Source organism: Myodes glareolus, chromosome 27 (genome assembly GCF_982192425.1).
Source record: "Myodes glareolus chromosome 27, mMyoGla1.1, whole genome shotgun sequence".
NCBI classification, from domain to species: domain Eukaryota; kingdom Metazoa; phylum Chordata; class Mammalia; order Rodentia; family Cricetidae; genus Myodes; species Myodes glareolus.
Genome location: NC_142052.1, coordinates 11,336,200 through 11,359,994, shown reverse-complemented (window position 1 = coordinate 11,359,994; position 23,795 = coordinate 11,336,200). Strand labels below are relative to the sequence as shown.

General features: G+C 38.3%; 1 protein-coding gene across 3 annotated transcripts in view; it reads right to left on the bottom strand.

Moving 5' to 3' along the window:
* Pclo (piccolo presynaptic cytomatrix protein) overlaps window positions 1-23,795 on the bottom strand; it is a 315,871-nt gene that overhangs the window by 63,458 nt on the left and 228,618 nt on the right. For all 3 annotated transcript variants that reach the window (XM_085684248.2, XM_085684247.2, XM_085684245.2), the window contains exons 11-17: window positions 23,287-23,395; window positions 22,701-22,768; window positions 21,713-21,927; window positions 15,441-15,491; window positions 12,336-12,460; window positions 9,865-9,891; window positions 827-920 (exon numbers count right to left, since the gene is read on the bottom strand). In XM_085684248.2, the coding sequence (XP_085540374.2) occupies window positions 827-920; window positions 9,865-9,891; window positions 12,336-12,460; window positions 15,441-15,491; window positions 21,713-21,927; window positions 22,701-22,768; window positions 23,287-23,395 (689 nt within the window). The remainder of the gene's footprint in view (window positions 1-826; window positions 921-9,864; window positions 9,892-12,335; window positions 12,461-15,440; window positions 15,492-21,712; window positions 21,928-22,700; window positions 22,769-23,286; window positions 23,396-23,795) is intronic.

Genomic DNA, 23,795 nt, shown 5'->3' with positions numbered 1-23,795 from the left:
GATTAATATTCACTTATAACTTCATATTCATAACCACCTTTCAGAGAGCAAACCAGAACTTCATTTTGAAATATTGTTTATTGCAAATTATCTTATTTGGATGGCTTTCCTGTTTCTTTCTCTTTTTCTTCTTGTTTTGTTTCTTGAGACATGGTTTTTCTATGTCATCCTGGCTGTCCTGAAACGCACTCTGTAGACCAACCTGGCTTTTAACTTACAGAGATCTGCCTGCCTCTGCCTCCTGAGTACTGGCATTAAGCAGATACTATTCCTGTTTATGGAAGTTATGGAATTCATATTCTTTTAAATTAAAAAGACATATACACTAACGAACCACTTATTTTTGGTTTTGGTGTCTTATGGAAGTCATCACTACATCTTTTTCACAAAATTTTATATTTTCCTCTTGGGAAAATACATAAATGAAACCCTACACCGTAAATAGAATAAATAACACATTTCATGTATTTCATCTTAGTTTTTCTTGGTGTTTCTTCTGAAAATAAAACATCAGCAGTTGAAAATATTTCCTAAAATGTGTAAATCTGACTGAGTCCATTGAAAATGTTTCATTTTAAAATATTCTAAGAGCCTTGCTTCATGAACCCATTTGTTCACGTTTCGGCTACTTTGTTAAATATGAGCCTTTGTTTTCACCTACCTTTGAGCTTCTCTCATTGATTATCGCTGACTATATTTCTCCTGTCTTTAGTGAGCTCTCACTGTGTTTGGAAAACCTTGATATTGGCCCTGACTTTCCATAGCATTGCCGTCACTGCACTTACATCAGCCAACATCTGTCATTTATCAAGTAATAATTACATACCTGCTCCATGGAAATACTCTTATAAATTACTGTTTGATTCCATTCCGGATTAAGACTTTTCTGGACATATTTAGTTCTCCTCTTGTACTCAGCACTGAATTGGAAGAGAAAAAGAGAAAAAGAAGAAGTGTTTTTTTTTTTTAATTTACATTTTACCTTATCTGATGACTTCTGGTCAAACTAAAGGGCATGTAACATTTGTCAGATCTTTGGCCTCACATCACTGTATAATCATTGCATCTTGAAACTCAATTTTAAGTTGAACAGACAATGACATCTTGAAAATATATTGGGTGTCTTGATTTTGCTTGCACTACTGAGTATGGGTATGTTTGTAAAGAAATTCCTGTAGGATTTTGGACTATACTTTAGAAATTTTGCTTTTTCCTATATGTGGAAAATACTTAAATTCAGTATATAATAACATTAATATCTTTTTGTTTCATACATAATTGTATAGTCTTTAACTTTCTGAGAGTTTGACCTCTAATCCTGTCAGCAAAGCTAAATCATCTCCCCCCACCCTCCCGCCTACAAGGCAGTGAATCAAGAGAAGGGCGTGATGGCCCAAGAGTGTGAGTCCAGCATTTGCAGGTGCAAAGCAGAGCTCAGTTTCCTCGGCTACATAGCTACTTTGGGCCCAATTTGGGCTACATTAGACCCTATTTTCTCTTGTCTTTAAAAAAGAAAGAAAAGGTAAAGCAATCATTACATTTACAGAGAAAAGAAAGGCACATGGCTCTTAATGACAGATGAAATTGCAAGAACTTTCCCAAAGGGACCTCTGAAACTCCCTTACCATTACCATGGTTATGAAGCAGGTTGAAATGCCTTATGCCACTAAGTTACGTTAAAATGGAAACTAAGTTAAATCTTTCATTCATTGTAAATGGGGGCATCTCAATGAATCCCCAGTTCTCCCATTGTCTCTAAGCAATCATTAGCTGCTTATGTAGTCTACACACACTTAACATCTTCTATAGAAAACCTGTCCAAATTAAGCACAATAGCGCATCCACAGCTGGCATGGACTAGTGACCGGAGTTGTAACTAGGCAACTGCTGTGTTTAGCGTTATTGATCCCACAGGCAAGGCCTGGCCTTACCTTCACCTTTTCCTGGCTTTTCCATCTCAGTTTATATCTCATTGATGAAGTAATAGTCTATTTCTCTAGGAGTCATCTGTTTACTAGGAAGTCCTGGTCTTGTCTGAATTTGCTAGCTGCCTTTTCTTAAAGACAGTCAAGACTCCATACCACTGGGCTGGAGAGATGGTTCAGGGGTTAAGAGCACTGACTGCTCTTCCAGACGTCCTGAGTTCAATTCCCGGCAACCACATGGTGGCTCACAACCATCTGTAATGAGATCTGGCGCCCTCTTCTGGTGTGTGGGCATATATGCAGGCAGAATGTTATATACACAATAATAAATAAACTTAAAAAAAAAGACTCCATACCACTGACTCTCAAGGAGAATAAAATGTAATCATTCTAGGATAAAGCTTAACATTTGTGATTTCTGAAAGCTGTAATGTAATATATAGTGAAATTTGTGCTATGGGTTTTGTGCCTCACCGAACTTCATATGCCACCCATGAGAAACTGATTCTAGGGCCTCTCATTTCTAACCATCCCATTTGAGTGTACAGAAATAAGAACAGGATTTAATGTTTGTCATTCAAGATAAATTACAGACACTTTGGAAAAAATTTTTACACAATGATTTTAACAAACAGAATTCTCATGAAATTATGTTTGTATATTTATTTCGTCTAACATTTTGTCACTACCTCATGAACCTTATTATACATACACACCCAGGATAACTTATTATACATACACACCCAGGATATTTCAACTCTACTAATTCTGCTTCTACCCAAGAGAATTTCTCCCACTTGTACAAAAGAAATTTATTCAAAAACATTAACCACAAAGTTAATAAATGAATAAGTACATGTTTATATATTCAGTCAATGAAATATTAAGCAACAGAATGAATTAAATCAAATTCTTAAAAATGATTTTGTTTAAAGTTTTGCAAAAACATAAATATGTCACTGTTAAGTTATGTGAATTTAAAATTGTTAAATAATTTTCTAAATTACAGGATACATTTGTATATAAGACATCTATATTAATATCACAGGAACACTTAGGAGTTACAAATGTTAAATTCAATTTAGTGGCTATTCTAGGTGGACAAGAGTGTGATTTTTTGAAGGCTCCAAATGAATGCATCTTCTACCATGACAACATTTGAAGCAAGTACAGCAAAATGTTGACAAAATGAGAGAACAAGCATTGAAGTATTAGTTAAGGTATAATGTTCAGTAAACTTGGAAGGTTCCAGTTTCAAAACTGTAAAGTTCGTAGCAGAGTATGTCCTTTTATATTGTGCTTGCTGTTTATTTTTGATGATGTCATGGGAACAGTTGATGTGAGACTTTCAGGTTAACAGCTGACCTGTGCACTACCTGGGATCCATAACTGTCCCGCTAGGCGGGGGGACTTAAGCAAGGCACAGACATAATGGAATCATAGGAACACCAGAGTAAAGATAAAATCCAAAATTTGAGGATAATTAGTAGTATTTCTTCATTTAAAAGAGTGAATCTTCTTAATTTTCAAGACAAGCATGAAGTCAATTGCAAACATTTCTTTATTAAAATACAGCTGTGTCTTAAACTGAAATTGTCCTTAGTGCTGCCATGTTCTAAAAGATTTATTAATTGAATTAATTGAATAAATAATAAATAATAAAAATTTCACATCCACATTGAGTAATTCTTGCCACTTTTACAAATACAAAAATCACTGAATACCAGTACAAACGCAACTGGTGTTACCTTATGATTCTGTGTTTTATTCCTACTTGAAGCATTTTATGAAGCAGCCACATTGAAATAATAACTACATTAAGTTCTGGCTGCTTCCTGGTAAGAGCTCTAACTACTTTTTTTGTGTTTACCCACTTAATCTTCAAAGCTTCCATACAAAACAGATTCTATTTATTATCTTATTTAATAGGTAAGATTGGCTGAAACTTGAACTCTAAGTCTTGGGGGAATTAAGATGCGCTAGTAAGGCTACAAGGGTGTTAGGTAGTAGGGTTAGGATTAAGTTAAAAAATCCTTATTCGTAACTCTTAAATATATTACATGAAATTAATATAATAAAGCTATTTAAAAGCATCACTCACTCATGTTTATTTATTTATTTTTTATTTTTTATCTTTTTAAAAACAGGCTTTATTAGAGTTGCCTAGAGATATTCTGAATCTCATGTAACTACTGTGTGACAATTAGGGACAAATGATGACAGGCATTTATCTTTTAACAGAGTCAGAGGTAATCTAAAATGGAATGGATTAACTGTATCAATAGAGTATCTTCATCTTATTGAATTTGATCCTCCAATCTGTCCAGACTTAACCCCCTTTCCACAGTTTTCTTCTTCTTCTTCTTCTTCTTCTTCTTCTTCTTCTTCTTCTTCTTCTTCTTCTTCTTCTTCTTCTTCTTCTTCTTCTTCTTCTTCTTCTTCTTCTTCTTCTTTTTAAAAGAGAAAACTATTTTTATTATCAGTGGCTACTTCTTCTACAGAGCATCTACATAACATCTCTTTCATGTATTAATAGATTAAAAATAACGGCAAGCTTGACTGCAAAAGTACACAGGAGAAACATAACAAAGTCTGTTTATGAGACTTTATGCCACCTGAAATTTTCACATATTTGAAAAGTAGAGCTCATGAACTAGCAAATATTGTCCTTCTAAAGTCCTTAAAGGTAAGTTTAACCTTACCTTTACAAACCTTTTACAAAAACCTTTTACAAACACCACACCAGTATCACTTATCTGATATTTATAAAACAAGATCATATTTTCCAATAGATTAAAATCAGCTCAACACCCACGGAAGTTAGAAAGCTAGCTGTGTGGTGAGCAAAGACATTACAGCAGTATAAGTCTATGAAGTCCCAAACTGGTCCTTTTCAAACTGTCTCCATTTTGTGCACTAACAATGTGAGGCTCAACCCCATTCCTCTTTGCACGTGTATTTGTGATCTTATCATTTCATACTGAGCACTGAGATTTTGAAAAGCTTCTTTTGGCTTTCACGTCTTGCAGCTTTCTTCATAAACTGAGCTATAGCCAGCCAGTTTCATCCTTACACTTAATGCCCATGGCTTTCTACATTTCAGAATTCTGTTTTCTCACTCTGGCAGTGTGAGACTTGTTACCTTCTTTCTTGCCAGAGACTTTTGCTTCCTTCCTCTTGCTCAGCAAATAGCAGCTGGTTACACACGCTGGGCACAGCTATGCGTGTCTGTGCCTGGGTGTTAGCTTGCAGGGCCTTTTCTGAGCTTTAATAGTGATCTGAGGAGTCATTTGTGTTCCCAACCACAACAGCGCAGCAAGACAGAAGACAGAAGCCCCAGATTCCTGACCTGCAGCTCTTAGAGCCATTTCTTGTTATTTTTGTTTGCAATCGTATGCGTTTTGTTGTTGTTCTTATAATTTCTTTCCTCTTTCCAATCTCTGAGTTAAAGTTTCCTAGGCGTACGTTGCTGTCTTTCTGCCTCTGAAGGGAGGTGGGCTAGGTGTTCATTTAGACGTCAGCTCCTCGTCCAAGTTTTCCAGTTCTCTTCTGTCTCAGCTTCGGTTCCTTGTTCTAGTGTTCAGCTTGTGTCTGGATCTCAACTGGATGTGTTCTGATTGGTCATTTCCCATCCCTGCTTCTACATCTTGACTTCTCTTTGTCTCTGATTCTGCAATGAGACTTCTTCCTTTCTCATTTCAGTGGACACTTTAATGAGACCTAGATGTTGAGTGGCTTCTGCCTCATGATGACTTACCTACCTTCGGTGTGCTGTTTTTTTTTTTTTCAGATGAATTTAGTTGCTCCCTTATTTATCTGAAGAATGCTCTTTACCCTGTGTCCCTCAGACTTGTGTCTTCTTGTCTTTATCAGGAAACAGGCTCACTATTTAGCTATCTGAGCCTGCAGCACCTTGAGTTCAGCCTCTTTGCCCCTTAGCTCGATCTTCGCTTCTCCAGCTGTGTGTTTATATTCACCATTATCTGACTTCCAGTGTCTTTCTGCTGACCTTGGTCATCATCCTGAATAATGATATTTTGAGGCTCCAGAAGAAAAGAACACAGCTCAGTGCTCCTTTTCTTTCTTTGTCTGGGGCTCGTTTCTGGGGCTATCCGTCTTGTTCTGGATACCTAATTAACCTTCTTTAGTGAAAATATCCTCTTGATGCAGAGGTATAGCAAAACATATTCTGCCTGTCAGTATTTATGCCCTGAGCTGCGGAGCATTGAGATTACAGATGCATCAAACCCAGTCTTCATTTGAATTTTGGTAAGAGGCATGTGATAGTTTGGAGTCTTGGCTGCTAAGGTAGTACCTCTGCTTGCCACACCCAACAATATAAGTCAATAGCTTTGCTACAGACTACTTTATACAACTTTTAAAAACAATCCTATTTTATTACTTGCAAATTCAAATATATATATAGTATGTTTTGATCAAATCAGATTACCTCCTCTCCGATTTCTCCTTTACCCACTTTTCCAAAATCTATGTGCTTAAAAAAATCCTCACAGAGTTCGCTCAGTGTTGCTTTTATGTGTGCAGACGTAGGGCTGTCTGTTGGAGTACAAGAAGCCTCTCAAGGGCTTCTACCTCCCTTAGAAGCTGTCTTCCCTTGCCCAGCAGCCACCACTGCAATAATCTCTCAGTTTGGGGTGAGAACTCAGGAGCACCAGCAACCCACACTGGGCATATGGCTGGTATAATCTTATGCAGGTCTTGTGACCTTTCCACAGCATTGATTGCTTCATTTAAAAGCCAAAGCAGTCTTCTACAAGATCTTTTCTTTTCTAGTTTTTCTTCTTTCCTTTCTCCTTTCTTCAAATAATTAATTAGTCTATGGGAAGCATGCCATAATATACTAGGCTGGTCTCAAACCTGGGATCCTCTTCAAAAATTTAATTATTAACTCTTTACATTTTCTGAAGTGCATAGCTGGCCTCATAAAGCCATTCTTCTCAAACACTCTTTAGCGCTATCACCCTCTGGTTATCTTGTGATGCTATAATATGATACTATAATTCCGTGTTGAAACTTTGTATAACTGATAAACCACCATAATTGTAAAAGCTATGACAAAATCTCTGGATTTGTGAGCCAAACATAGATAACTAAACTGGGGATCTTGAGAGTGATCGTATGTTCAGTCTGAAGGGGAGAAAAGGGCTACTCTTCTTTGCCTTTCTTGTCCGGGAGGGTTGAGTACCACATTATGACAAATAGGTCATGTTTAACTAATTAATTAGTTAAAGATTTAATTTAAGATTTATAAATATAGAAAAATTATAAAATTCAATTTATCAAATGAACATGGAACATGCATTTCATCTTAAAATATGACTGCATGTCTCCATTTTCTTTTAAATTATTAAGATAAAAGTCAGGTCTGAAAATCCTATTGCAATACTTGCTCCAAGTGACAACATCCACATGCTACCAAGAGAATTTAAAGAAAGTCTGGTGAGTAGTTGCATCACCAGTTATGAAAGTTAACATTTGTTACAATCAGAGGAAAATGTCCTTATGAGAAAAACTGTCCTCTTCCAGCAGGATGCTGGGAGCAAACTGGGAGCTATTTCAGTTCTGCACATTTTCACTTCATAGCTATCCTAGTAAATGTACCGAGGCCGTAGGCCATGCGCTCTCCTTCCTTGGTAGTTCCTCCACTCATTCCCACCCAACCTCAATTCTTTCATAGTATGTGGATATATTTAGAAAAAAATTATAGAAAAATAAATGAAAAGAAATGCTAAAACTGGACCGGTGTGGGTTGTTTAGGGCAACAGAACGTTCATTGTTTTATTTATGGTTAATTGATTATTTTTATGTGCATGAGTGTTTGGTCTGTGTGCCACCTGTGTCCTAATGTCCACAAGGCTAGAAGAGGACATTGCATTCTCTGTGACTGGACTTAGAGACAGCTGTGAGCTGCTGTGTGGGTGCTGGGAACTGAACCCCAGTCCTTTGGAAGAGCAGCCGGTGCTTTTACCTGCTGAGTAAGCTCTCTACCCCTCATTATATTATTTTTATTACATTGCATTTTTTTTTTTACTGAAGAAAGGTTGTTTGGCTTTGTTGCTATTACTATAAAACTCATTTGTATGACCGAGTAGCTATTAATACTCGCTCTCTCTCTCTCTCTCTTATTTAACTGTCTTTGGCTACTAGAAATTTATTACACATAGTATCAGAAGTAATAACAGCAACTGTCACTTACTGAAGATTATTATGTGGCATACATGATGCTCCCCACTTTTGGTTTATCACTAAGCATATTTCACACACACACACTCACACACTCACACACACACACTCACACACTCACACACACACTCACACACACACACACTCACACACACTCACACACTCACACACTCACACACTCACACACTCACACACACACACTCACACACACACACACTCACACACACACACTCACACACACTCACACACACACACACTCACACACACACACACACACTCACACACACACACCCATGAAGGAAGTTATTATTTCTAGTTACAGAAGAAAGCACAACTGTGGCTTCTCGTGTGACATCTCATGGTTTCTAAGTGGCAACGCTGAAATTCAAACCCAGATTCTTAAGGTCTCCATTCAATGGCTTCCATGCCTTGGCATTTTCCTCTCACGCTGATAGTTCCCAAAGGCATGGTGAAAATGAAATAAGGATGAGAGCTTGGTCCTAACTTCCAGACGCTAGTCAAAGTATTCCAGGCTCATCCAGTTGTTACAAAGGGCTCCCCCAACACGCTCTCCTATACATTAAATGCAGGAAATCACCACCCTGACAATGCTCCTGAGTTTCCTTAGATAAAATTCAGGGAGTTTGCAAATGTGGGGGCTGGTAATGTGAGATCTAAACTGACAGCATATCTTTGAAACAGGACCGATTCTACACATCAGCCAAAGAACCTCAGATTGTATCCACAGCCGGAGAACTAGCCACCACAAGAGAGCCAGCACAGTGTCTCTGTTCACTGGTTGCTAATGATGTGGCTTTAAGGAATGAAATTTCTGGGTACTGCTAAGGCTACTATAATAGATCCTAGCATTGGAGATAAATATTTACATCTTTAAAACTCAGAAACAACCTCTCTTGGGTCACAGCTTTCCACGATTAATGAAAATGTCATATTTTAATAACACAGACAAACAAAATGTTGCAAAATTAATAATATGACTGAGGCTAAAATCCTCATCATCCTATTAGTACAGATGGTACATGAGTCTCTTTAATTAAATCACACACTTAATTTATAATGCAGTGGGCGAGGTGCAAAAAAACATCCTTTGGGTTATGTCTTGAGAGGGAGTCTTGGTTGGTAAGATGCAGCCTGTAACAAATCAGAGAAAATCCCTACTACTAAAGCCAAAGAAGTGTGTTCATGTGGTTCCTCATCATTATAGTATGATGATTTTTTTTTGACTTCTAATGATTTTGTGATACAGAAAACATAAATCATGGAAACATTTTAATATCAGATGAGGGAAAACAAATTTGACACTTATTATATTTAAAATGAGATACACACATTGGTCTGGTCCATAAATTCACTTTAAAAAACACTTGCAATATTTTCATTTGCAATAGGAAATCAGGAGAACTTAAGTCGTGATTAGCACATAAGCAGCTAAATGAAATTTATTACAGAGAATACAAGTGGAAATTGTAGTTATATTCAATTTTAGTGTAAAATTTCTTTATCCTTCATTTCTGTTTTCATTAAAGTCTAATTTTCTATGTACTGTTGCGCACTGGTTAGAACTCCTGTTTGTTGGAGGCCTAATTCAACAGCTGTTCACTGGCAGAAAACTATTTGCTATGGCGTAAGCAGACACATTGGCAGAGGTACTTAAGCACACGGTTACAACTCTAGGCAAGACAGCACAGTTGACGCTGAAGAGAACCAACTCTACCTTGCGTTCTGGACAACCATGACTTGACTGCATTGATTCCAGAAGCCAGAGGAAAGGGCACAACAGGAAGGAGTGAAAGACAGGGAGAAAAAAGTTAGGAGCAGAAATAGACAGGAAATACGAGAACAGCAATCAGACGCTGCACAGCCTGAAACCGGCTTTGAGGCGGAAGATAATCTTAGCGCCATAGTGACACAGCGCTCACATGTACAGTGAGTCCCCATTACTCAGCAACCCAGCGATTAGTGATTCTGTGATACAGGCTGGGAACATGTTAGCCACCTCGGAGCTGAGTTCACTGTGGGATGGCTAGTTGGATAAACTCAAGAGGGTAATACTATTATATACACATTTTTTTTGGTCCATTTCACTCTTCCTTTTTTTTAATCCATCTCAGCTAAATATTATGGAATGGGCTGGAACCTTCGTGTTACCTGTCTACCTGTTCTGCTTATTCAACTTTGCAACCTTCTACCAGAGGACCAGCATGCATAGATGTAAGTGTTCTTGTGCAGCACAGACAACGACGCTGAGGGCCACTGATAAGGAAAATAAAGGACAGTATCTTTTACCTTAACCCACTTAAAAATACTTAGCGACAAATTCCTAAGAGTAATTTTCTATAACTTCCTAATGTCTTAACACAAAAGTTAAAACTTTTGTGTTTAAAGAACATAAAAGTCCTCATGTTCAAAATCAAAATAAAGTTTTTATTGTTTGTTATTTTTGTCACGCCCCTCTTAAAAGATGTGGCCAATTTGTAAATACAAATATGCAAACTTGCTAGTTAATTATAATAAAAGATTCTCTTCTTGTGACTATTTTCTTGATTTCTAATAAAAATTACTGAGATTTTCAAAAATCCTTAGGAAAAGAAAATTAGATCAAGCACACCAACAATGTTATCGTTCTAAAAGGAACTGTTTGGGCAGAGGTGTGGGAGTAGAGCAGGGACACGGTGGTTTGTCCTCTCTGCACTGTCTGACTTCTTTCCATTGGCAAATAAAAGTTATGATTGTGTTCTCCTTGAAAAGGAAACAGACTTTCTTATCCACGGGGGTCTGCGTGTGGTGACTTAGTAAGAAGGGAGCAGCACATACATGACTCTAATGTGGCTCCTTTTCAGACACACCAGTCACGGTCAGAACACACATTTGCATGTTTTGGCTGCTTCTAAGTCTGTCGAGGCTTGGCAGCACCATGCAGTCCCGTGAAACGTTCGCGATGTACCTAAAAGCATTCGTTGCTGATGGGTAGCGTGTCCTATAAACACCAGTGGGGTCCTCAAACCAACTAAAATATTGTAAAATATATCAAAGAAACTAATGAATTATTAGTGAATTTTAAATGAATTATCATTTTCAGATATATACTGAAATATTTGCAAAAAGTTAATTGCTGGGATTTCTTTGAAAGTGATCTGGATGTAGGAAGTGTGTGCAAGTAAATGTGGAATCTAATGGGCTAGTAAGTAAAAGTTTTTGAAGATAAAGGATGGTCAGCCCCTAAATGACTCTCTGCTTCTGTGTTATCCTTAAAAATTCCCAAGAAAGAATTAATACTCAAATGTCCCCTTCAGGTTTCAGAGAATTGAAACCAGTGTTGCCGTCAGCTGAGGAAGTTTTCGGTACGCGCCTCCACTTCGGACTGCTGATACCACCACATTAACTTGGCAAGCACAAAGAACTACATAAGGTACAGTGATCTGGGGAGGGCAAATCTCGGTTCCATACTTTCCTCAAAATCTCGTTCAGGCATCATTACTACCATCAATTATGTGATTAATTATTATGCATCTCCCAAGGACACATGTCTTTTACTTAGCATTTTCGTTTGGTGCTGGGGACTGAAGTATTCTAGTTTGCTAGATACAGACTCTGTCATGGAGTTAGACCCCAAGTCCACTTAATTTATATCAACAATGTACATATCCCACAAAAGATTCAATGAGATGTCTTTTATTTATATAGCAAAATCATTACTTCAAACGTTGCTATTTGTTACGATTTTTAAAACATTGATTTGGAAATGTGTCTATAAATAGGGATTCATGAAAAGTCACTCAGTGGATATCAGGTATATCAGATAAAAATATATATACTGTGTAAAAAGAAAGTAAACAAAGTTTTTCATTTAGGGATGTAAGTTAGTTCTTTAAACCTGCCACAATTTCTCAAATGCTTTTAGAATAAATCTGAGCACATAGCACAAGCGCGGCTCCCACAATCAAAGCGCTGCTCGCTCCCAGAGAGACTGGCGTTATTATGACCACGGCTCTCTCAGAACACTTAAGAGCGTCATTTAAAATTTTAATTCAACTGGATCTACTTATTAGAAATAAATACGAAGGCCAAAGCAAACTAAAGCCAGGGTACAAAGGACTATCCAGGTTAGGCCTGGAAATGAACGGGAGATGCTCTGTGAACTATTTACTACCGGCGATACCAGGATGACGATGCCTCGTTACTTACCCTCGCCCCGGAAGTAGGTACACCTTAACAAAAGGGTCAGAGTAGCCATTGTTGTCTCTAGGGACAAGATTTCTTGCTTGAAGAATATGTATGATAAGGTTTCCAAGGTCATAGTTGATTTGAAGCTTTAGGGTGTAGAAAGGATTCCGTGAAAAAACAAACAAACATGTGAAACAGCATCACTTCATACTTCACTGGGGCTCTTCCAATGCGTTACAAGAAGTTACCCACTTCATCTCAATTCTATTGGAAACTAAACAGTTAATGTCCAGTTTAACTGGATGCTCACAGGCATGTCTGGATTTCTAATAAACATATTGCTACTGGACTCTGCACAACTTAGAATCCTGGCCTAGTTAGAGTTCATTTAACAGGAAACTAATACAGTAAATATTTATTATATTTTCATAATGAAAATTTATTCATATCAAAAGAATACACCCCACTTACATTCATTATTGCAATTATTAGGACTTTGAAAATTAAATAACTTGCAAATGTATTACAGAATAGCTTTTACACTTCATAACTGAACAGTGAGAAGAAAGGTTATGTGGAGAGGATTCTATCAGTATCATACATACAAATTTAAAAAAAGAATAGATTTCATTTTTTTCCTAATCTCTCCAAGATTAAGTCTCTAGTTTCTCTTTCTGAACCACTTATAAAGTAAAAATCTGGGGACTTACACTTGGGCTTGAAAAGTTGGAGAGGAATAATGAATCCTATCTACACTGCCACCAAAGAACAAGATTTACTACTGAGATAAATATTTGAGAAACTGTCATAATGAGAACCGATTGAGTTTTCTCTTTGACCATTGTAGGATGCTTGTGTCATATTTAGATTAAGTCTTAATTTGCTTTAAGTTTTCTAAGTAATAGGAATGAAAAGAATATTATTTCAAAGAGGGAACTTATGTGTAAAAATACTAACTTTTGAAAATAATAAAAAACAGTGTTTTCACTGTGATGGGGCAACTAAAATGGGTCAAACTTTTGCTTAAGATTTCAGAATTAATATACATCATCATTTTGGCACAATTTTAATCCGGGGATGTTTTTCATGATTCCACAGAGAAAAGCCCAGGTATCTCAGACACCCGTGACCACTGTGTGAATAACAAAGCAATGCGCCCTCAGGGAAAAGCGAAGACAAGGATTGAAACTGTGTGCTGCCGGGACACAGAAGCATAAAGGGAAACAATCCACATTTAGCTTGCTCTGGAGCTCAAGTTTCAAGTGACATTGCTCTTAGTCTATTTCTCCCTGACATAAAAATCGTCAGGCCACCTTGAGAGACTGGTTATCAAAACCTTCCCTATTCATTCCCAAAAACCCGCAAGGAGGTTCGGGGTCAGACCAGTATGCACATGGGTCATCCTGGAGCACAGGGGCTCCAGGCCAGCACCTTTATTATTATGGCTCTATGTGTGCCACGGGAATAAGGCTTTGCCACACGGGGGAAATAAATGAAATACCAGCCTGCAGGATATTCTAACTCATTGGTTCTCAACCTTCTCAACCACTCAATTTCCCTTTTGGCAAATCTCTATCTCCAAAAGACAAAAAAAATGCTAGTATTCATTGCAGTAGCAAACTTACAGTTATGAAGTAGCAACAAAAACCATTTTATGGTTGGGGTCACCACAGCATGAGGAGCTGCATGGAAGTGTGGCATTATTAGGAAGGCCCAGAACCACTGCAAACTGCTAAGAGGCATTGTGCCAGGTAAGGCTCAATTTCAGAATTTTGTCTTATTGCTGAAGGATTGGATGAAGGAGAAGAAACAAGGAAAGAGCAAACCCAACAGAAACAGCAAACATCAGCCAAAAGGCATGAAGTTAAAACTATAGGCGAATACTAGTAATCAAAAGTTGGAACATTCCTGTGTTGCCTGTGGAATGACGGAAGGCAGGATTGGTGAAAACATTGGCAGAACACAGGGAGAGCAAGATCAGGAATGCTCAGCGACAGCGAGCCAGGCCCAGTTCCACCCGCTCTGTCCGTGAGGCACCCTGGGACGCCCCTCTGCGTTTTCACCGCTTCCCTTTAGCTTTCTCCGGTGTGCGCGCTCACTTCCCAGTCTTTGTACCCTTGCCCTTGCAATACTTTCTGTAGGCTGCTGATACCCGGCTTTTATTACACTTCACTCATCACTCTGCCGCCTACTCGAAACCATGGAACGCTGGCCTATGTTAGGTGAGGGATAATTCACCTCGGCTTGCACCCGAGGTTCTTTCTGGGCGTGTCAGCGTCTCGGAGCTGATTCCATCATTGCTCGACTCTGAATGCAACAGCTTTCTGTGTGATGCCATTTCCAGTAACACATTTTCTCCTTCTCTATGCTTCTCGAAACATTAGTTTATATCTCTGCTACTCTGTGAAGTCCTTTGTCAGAATTTCTTTCACACTGCGTTGGAGACACACCTGCTTTTCCTTACTGGGACCTTGCTGTCCTCTGATAGCTAATTCGTACTGTGTTAATTTCTATGTGACATTTCTCATCTACCTAGAATTAATTTTTGATATTTCCAAAAATATCAAAAACCAAGCTTTAAAAACATTTTACTGCGACTCACAGTAATATATAAACTGTGATAATATCATACAAATACAGAACTCTATGCAGGACTAAAGTAACAATATTTTGTACTTTTTATGGTACTTACCTTATGAATTGCAAAGTTATCGGGAACTACAAAATGAAAAATGCTTCCCTATGATAGCTGTTTATCAATTAGTTAGAAAACAATAATTTAGCAAAAGTTATCACTTGATTCATGGAGTTTGAAGATGGGCCTGCAGGTTTTTTGGAAGGAGAAGTTGTTTGTGAAATGCTGGAACTCAGTAGCTACTGACTGAGGATTTTACAATCTGGAATTTCAAAACCATGACTAGTTTCTACACACACACACAAACACGTACGTTATGCAGTAGCATTACATATGTATATACATATCACATATGCATAATATATATAACATGTGCAATATTGTATATTTTATAAAAAGCATAAGACCCAAACAGACTGTTAGAAATTCAACGAGACAAACAGTAAAAACAGAAAAGATGATAGAACGAGGATATTAAAAGTTTTTCATACCTGAATTTCTCCTGTGATTGGATGAGAGGCAACCTTTGTGGCATCAGTAGACTGAAATATAAAGACCACATATTATATTAATAAATAATTCCTATGTGCTTTCATTTTAACGGTTTTTTTTTTGAAATTAACTTCAATTGGTTTTAGCACACTGACTACAAAATGTGTTTTATCCATTTGGTTGCTTCGGAATTATAGCATCTACTTAAAATTCTCATGCTTGTTTAAGAATGCATAAACCTGATTTTCATTTTGAAAAACGTGTATCGAAGCCATGGTTTTATATCAGCAGTTTTTCAATTCCTTACAAAAATGAATACTTTTTGTTTAAAGCATTTTGCTTAAGTATTTCGAGGTTTTAAAGAGCTACTTAGTAATGAAGCCGTGTTTCCACAAGACTGCCTAGGGGCACAGAAGCTGCCAGCCATCCGCGTCCTCCCACTGAGACCGTGGGACTGATCTAATGGGAGCTCACCAAGGCCAGCTGGACTGGGAGTGATGGAGCATGTGATCAAAATGGACACTCTGAACATGGCTGGCAATGAAGGCTGACTAAGAAGCCAAGGACAATGGCATTGGGATTTAATTCTATTGCATGGACTAACTTTGTGGGAGCCTGGTTTGTTTGGATGCACACCTTTAAAGACCTGTATGGACGGGGGAAGACCTTGGACTTCCCACGGGGCAGGGAACCCTGACTGCTCTTAAGACTGGAGAGGGAGGGGGAGGTGGGGAGGGGAAGGTGGGGAGGGGGAGGGAAAAGGGAGGCGGGGAAGAGGTGGAAATTTTTAATAAATAATAATAATAATAAAATAAATAAATCAATAAAAAAAGAAAGCCATCCACGTTCCTCCTCTGGCTCACTGAACAGTGAAGCACCCGAAAACACTTTCCTATAGACAGGAAATTTAATCTTGAATCAAAATTTATCTTTTTGGAAAAGTTTTCATTCCCCTCATAACTCCTTAGGCAAATGGAGCTTTCAAAGTAGTTCGGAGAGTAGCATAGGGGTAAGATGTGGTGGTATACACTTCTAATCCCAGCACTCAGGAGGCATAGGTTGGTGGACTACTGTGAATTCAAGGCTAGCCTGGTTTAGAAAGTGAGTTCCAGTCTAGCCCATGTTACACAAGGAAATTCTGTCTCATAATCAATAAATAAAATATAAAATTAAAGGAAGTGATCTTGTAAACTAATTCGTGCTACTGAATAAATGATTGTTCCATTTCCTTTATATTTTCATACACAAGCAGAGATGATATCTCTGGCCCCAGTCTAAGGTAGAACGGTAGCAGCCTGGCAGCAGCGTAGCGTGGGAGCCACCTTACACATCAAAGCCTATTCATTGGGAAACTGGCTCTGTTTTAGAAATTGAATGGGAAGCTGAAGTGTCTGCTACAGTATCCTTATCTACTTGTTTCGTTACATTTTAAATATAATTTTATCCCAAAATGAGCATAGAAAAAAGGTAACTCTATTTCAAATATTGTAACCAAAGAATAAAATTAATGGGACCACTGGTGAGGTCCAGGGGTTAGAGGGATCAAATCCATATCTTTCAGTAGTTCAGCTCACTTTGAATTTATGCTTTAATATCACACTGTGTTGGGGCTTCAAAGGGTTAATTAATAACTAAATAATCATATTTATTTAGTATCTATTTAATTTTAAATTAATAAAACAAGAAAATTAAACAGCGAAAAAGTTTCCTTGCAAATGCCTAGACTGAGAAGCCAATGATAATGGCACTGGGATTTGTCTCTACTGCATGGACTGTCTTTTTGGAATTTTATTCTATTTGGATACACACCTCCCTAAGCCTGGATGTAGGGGGAAGGGCCTTGGACTTCCCACAGGGCAGGGTACCTTGCCCTCTCTCAGGACTGGGGGGAGGGAGTGGTGGAGGAGGGGAGGGTGTGTGGGGGAGCAGAAAGGAAGATGGGAGGAAGGAAGAAAGTGGAAATTTTGATTGGTATTATTTATAAAGTAATAATAAAAAAGGGAAAAGAAGACAACGGGTGCTTTCTCGATCAAATATCCTTGACTCGTTTGTAAGTGAACCAGATTGAGGAGGAAAATAAGCTCATGTGTTGTTTACAGTCTCTTGGGGTTCTGCTATGGAGATGAACTTTTCAATTACGGGACATAGTTGGCATATCCATACCGGATATTGTGAAAATGATCAGGTTACCGTGATTTGAATTTAGAGATCCCCTACACTCCTTTTAACTGAGTCATACATGCATTTTGAAGCTAGTTTTGCTAACTGTTGTATTAAAGCAACTACTTCAAGAAAACCAATGGGTTGGCCCTACGGCTCAGGTAATGGAGTATTACTGTGCAATCAGAATCTGAGAAGCTGTGCATTCTCACACGTGTCCTGGAGACATGTAACTGGCATTACTAAGAAGGGAATAAAACCATTTTTACCTGCAGGTTTAAAAAAATACTAGGAGTTATGATACAGATACTTTTTAAATTGGTTAGCTGTAACTATTTCATAAATAGGACTGTCTTATTTATTTCTTTGTGCCTATTATTGGTATGAAAAACTTATTGCAGTTTGTTTTTAATTTTATCATCCTTTTCCCACAATTATATTTTATTCTGTTATATATTAAATATTTTATTCTACTTCACAACTTAATCTACTTATCTTTTTCTCCTCCACTCATGATAAGCCCAAATATATATTCTTCAAATAACTAGCTCAATTTTCAAATTTCTGAGACCTCTTTTTACAGGGTCTTACTGAATTTTGAGGGTATCATGACAGAAAATTCCTATTTAACAAGAACACAAAAAATTAATAGGAACTTTAGTTAAATTACTTACACCATGATTTAGAAGAAATAATTCAGATTTTAAAAATAAAAGCAATTAAAGACTGGCTAGATTTCCAGTTCTAAAACCTTTCAGGACAAAACTGTATACTAAGCTAGCTAAAGCAAAACAATAAATTAAAACAGTCGCTATATTTGCTTGTGGATTCTTATTGCTAAATCAATTGATATTGAAATTCTATTGCACTTCATATATGCATTATGTAAAATTACTAGCTAATATTCTAATAAAGTATATCCTTTCCAGAATAGCTATTAAATAGTTTTAAAACATATAATTATGTGTATCATTATATATGTTTAAAACTTATTAAAATAAGTTCAATTCATATTTTATATATATTATTAAAAAGCAACCGTCCAAACTTTCTATAATGTTTCAGCAATTGCTTACACACAGTTACTTAAATATGGAGGAAAGCTCAACAGTGGCCTGGGGAAGGACTTTGACTGTGTTGTCTGTGAAGTTAACAGACAGTGAAAGCTACAATTGACAAATGGAATTATGTTGAACTTACAAGCTTCTCCCTAGCTAAGGAAACAAACAGTATGCACAGACACATGCCTCAGAACAGAGACCATCTGTAAAATAAGTCTGACAATTAATTTCCTCAATATACAAGGAATATCAAAAACTCAATATTACAAACCAAATAACTATAAAAAGATGAATAGGTAGTAAGTAGGTCTATTCTTTCAGGTAACTTTTACATTTTTACTTAAAAACACACACCACACACACACACATACTCCACACACACACCACACACACATACTGGACACACATACACATACACCACACACACATACTCAACACATACACTACACACCACACACACACACACCACACACATATTCCACACACACACACCACACATACAACACACACACCACATGCACACCAGACACACACACACACACACACACACACGCACATCACGCAAACCACACACTACCACACACACACACATACACACACACACACACACACACACACACACTGCATATATGTCCCAAATTATCAGATTTGATTTGTGTCACTGCCGACGGTTAAATAATCTCTGTACAAGAACTAGCCAATTGAGTGTATGTATGAGTCACAAAAGTAGTTAAAAATTTCTAATAACTGCACTAAAGCAAACAAGAAATATTATAAAAATATTTGTATTCATCCTAAATATTGTCACTTTACCATGTCAGCAAAATAAACATTGTGTTGAGATATTTCAGTCTTTTTTTCCACACAAAGTCATTGGAATTTGGCCCGCAGTTCACACAGACGTCAGCTGAAGCCAGCTGCTTGCGGTTAGCAGTGACTCCTTGGACAAGGGGACACTAGAACCAAATATCATAAACCTACACAGACCCAATTATTGGCATAGGGAAGAATGGCTGCACGGAACACCAGCTGCCAATACCACTTTCCAAATGCTGTCCTACCTGAAGAGCTTTCATCTTCTAAAGCATGGTCTCCAAAGCTAACATGTAACAGTAAGGTAAATTTGGAAATCCATACCCATAAGGAGAACAGAGGTTCACGGTGATCACTGACATTTTCGATTCATAAATATCTTTGATACTGTTCTGTGCAAGTCACTCAACTATAATATGTGGTCGGGGGAACAAAAATAGTTCAGTTTTATGGTGCGTGTAGCCAGCACAGGAGAGCAAATCCACAACCTGACAACCGCAGTCAATTTGTAATTGTCTTCAGAGACACAAAGAGCACCTCTAGAAGGAAGAAAGGAGGATAACAGACAGGCTGGGGAGCTAGGAGGCAGGGAGGAAGAGACTGGGGAAGGAAGGAGAGAAGAAGGAAGCAAGGAAGGACAACAGGAGGAAAAAGAACGAGGAAAGAAAGATTTCTAATATCAGAGAAAGTCCAAGCCGCGATGACTTCGCGGAGGAAATGTCTTGTTACTCAGTATCGTTTCCTGTTGCCCACCACCAACTCTCCATTGCCTACAGAGTGTAGTGGAAAGCCTAGCCCGGCCCTTCATGCCTTTCAACTTGCAACTATCTGCTTCTATAAGCTATCATCCCTAAAGGACCTATGAACATCCATCCTCTAGACATGGGAGTTTCTGTCCAACACTCTTTTCACTCTGTGCCCTCTTTGGAGTGTTGCCCCCTTCCTTCCTTTTACCGAAACTGGTTCTTAATCACGACCCAGATGTCCTCCCTACGTATGCTCACTGAACTTGTCTGAGCATTTCTTCATCTGTAACCGCATCAGCAATTCTCAGACTTTAAGAGCACTGCACACAGCTGGAAAAATTACAAGACCTAGTCCTGAGATCCAGGCGCAGTTTTTGAAATAGTTAAGGCTGTGCAAAAAAAAAAAAATGCAGTTCTAATACATTCTCACATTCTAACACATATGGTGCTGTGCCAAATCTGCTGAAAATGGGCACAGTTTAGGACCATGGGTCTGCTTGGAATGAGAGAGAGGGGGTTTTTCCATCCCTCTTTGCGGTCTGGTAGAGCATGACTCCTGGAACTGAACAGTCATGGGCAAATGACTGGAGCAAAAAGCAGAGCTGAAACTTTCGTCAACGCAGTTCTGATCACTGCATTGATTATAGCAGAGCAGATATAATAACACTCTGCCTAGTATAATTTTTACGAAAAGAAACCTATGTTCGTTCTAGGTTCTTTTGGCATGAATAGGGTAGGGCCCAATGAGAGATGGCACAGTGGACTTTCAGGTAAGAGTGCCACGTCAGGGAAGTCACGTTGTACTGTCCCCTGCTTTTTCTAGGCGGAAGCACCAGTGCACTGTCCACAGCAACTTTAAAGAAAAACTTTGTTTTTTATTTGTTTGTCTCAAATAAAGACGAGCACATGAAGAACAACCCATAAGGTGGAAATGAATAAAATTTAGAAGGGTGATCATACATCACTGCTGTCCCTCCCTCCCTCCCTCCCTCCCTCCCTCCCTCCCTCCCTCCCTCCCTCTCTCCCTCTCTCCCTCCCTCCCTCCCTCCCTCCTTCCTTCCTTCCTTCCTTCCTTCCTTCCTTCCTTCCTTCCTTCCTTCCTTCCTTCCTTCTTCCTTTCTCCTAAATTATTTCTATCCCTTTGCATTTTTACTGAGAGAAATCTAGCAGGATATGTATCTTTTGTTTTCAAGCAGTCATAAAGTTAATGTTCTACATAGAAAGAAACTTAGGTTTCTGGAACAATGACCCCCGCTGCACATCAAAATTACGAAGTACCACATTGTTCAAAGTTTTCTCTCTTAAGAACTGAAATATCTAAAGAGATGTGATTTTCTATAGGGACCAGTTAAGCAGTCAGAAGAGGAAAATATTTGTTTCATTAGATCCTTAGGACTCTTCAGAATATCAATCACTTCACCTCCCAGTTACCTCCTGTCCAGATTAAAGGGCCAGAACTGGCCACTTGCAGTGACATGGGGTCCGCCTCACCTTGCTGCTGCCATGCTTCTTCTTGCTCACAGAGGGCGATCCTGGCTGCCCAGGGCTGGGAACAGAGCTGGATCCTGCTGACGTGGGACCTGAATGAGCGTGAGACCCTTTCTCCACGACTGACGACATGACCAGGGGGGACTGCTGGAGCGAGACCTTCTGCAGCTCCGCCGCCAACTGCTTGGGATCAACCCCTGGGGACTTCGCCTTGTCCACTAGGAGAAAACAAAGGCGTTACGTCTTGGGTCCATATGTCAGACGCACCGTGACACTTGTTGGAGTTCTAGGTGATGACTGAGCACTTTTTAAAGATGAAGTTAAAATTTCAAGACCAAATGTACTCAATGAAAGTTTTATGTGTCTATTTTTAGGGAAATCGAGACGGCCCAGATAGGAGTGTTAGGATGATGAATTACAGGGATCTGAAGATCTATTAAGACTTCAGAAAAATACTTTGAATATTTTATTGAGTGAACTCTGGGAATAACAAAATACCTACTTTATCTCCCAAGAACTTGCTTGTATGAACACATATTTTCTCTTTTCTAAGTCTTCCATATTCTTTATAGAAGAAATTTCACAAAGCATATATTTTGAACTGGCTTGTTTATTTCAGTAACCAAGAGTTCCTAGTATTGTTATAATAACAATAGCAATAGGCCAAGTTGTGCTTCAAAAAATAATTAGTAACTGAAAACTATATGATTAAAAATAACTCCATGGATTGCCTTCACAAGATAAATTCATATTTTAAAAATTTAAAACATGAACTCATACAGTACATATTTAATATAGTTTTCTTGCCTACTCTAACAGTTAAAGATGCATGTTTCCCTAAAATGCAAATAATGTAACTAAAACACTTTTGGCATCGTTCATGATCATATTCTTGTATATAGATTTATAATTTTCTCTGTATCCATGTCAAAACAAACTACTTCTGTATCGGCCTCTTCACCCAGAGTTGTAGTCAGACTCTGGCACCTACCAGCTTTTGGTGGCTCATGCAGTTCCAGGTGCTGGGGGTTTTCCGAATCTGACAACATATTGAGGTCCCTAAAAATGAAGACAGCTTATTAAGAAAGACATGGAGGAAGATAGCAACCGAAGGTCCCTTTCCCCACCTGTCTTGATTTTCTTTCCAGAAGGTCAATGAGAAGTGGTTCATGATACAAAGCAGCTCCCAGGCATGCTCACCCTGCTAGCCCAGTCCATATTAGCAATGTCATTAAAAGTCAAAGCTGATAAGAATGATCATTTAAGGTGAAATCTTTATGGATTAAATGCAAGTCACTTCAAAATATTACACACGTTGGGTTCTGGCCTTCTTTCAAGTGGAACATACTTTAACAGAACCTCAGAAGGGAGAGCTGTGACGCCTTAGAGGTAGTGGCTGGATTCTGGCTATATCCTAACCTTTGATTCAGAGCACAAGAAGGCTGTCGACTTTGAATTCGTTTTATTTTCTCATTCTGAAACTCCTGCTGAGGGGCAAAGGTTCCACCTTAACAATTTAAATCAAAAGAGACATGGCGAGCCAAAAAATGGAAACAGAAAGATGGGGAAAAACTCACAGTCTTACACATATTTCTGCTTCCCCACTTTGCTGATTAATGATGCTCTGCACTTCTTCATATGTCTTAGAGGTTAAGGGGATCCCGTTCCATTCCAAAACCTGCATCCCTAGAAAGACAAATTTGAGTATGAAATCAAACACGTGTGTTATCTGTAGTATTAGTTCACAGGGCACAAAAGATTGTCTGTGCTTTTACAAGCCAAATCAGCACACATTTCAGAGAACACTGACACAGTGTTCTCCAGAGCATCATGTAGTTGGATACAAACTTACCTGAACGTATAATGTATGTTTAAGACAACATGCAAAGTTTGCTTTTAAGGAAGCCTATTAATTCTTACCAAACACATGCATTCTGTTCACACTTCCATAAAGAAAATCATACTGAATAAACAAACAGGTAATTGCAACCATTAGTATTAGATACTGACTTCCACATTCTTTTATAAAAAGGAGTGGTTTAAAAAAAAAGTCACCAGGATTTCCTGATGAGGCTCTCTGCTCTTG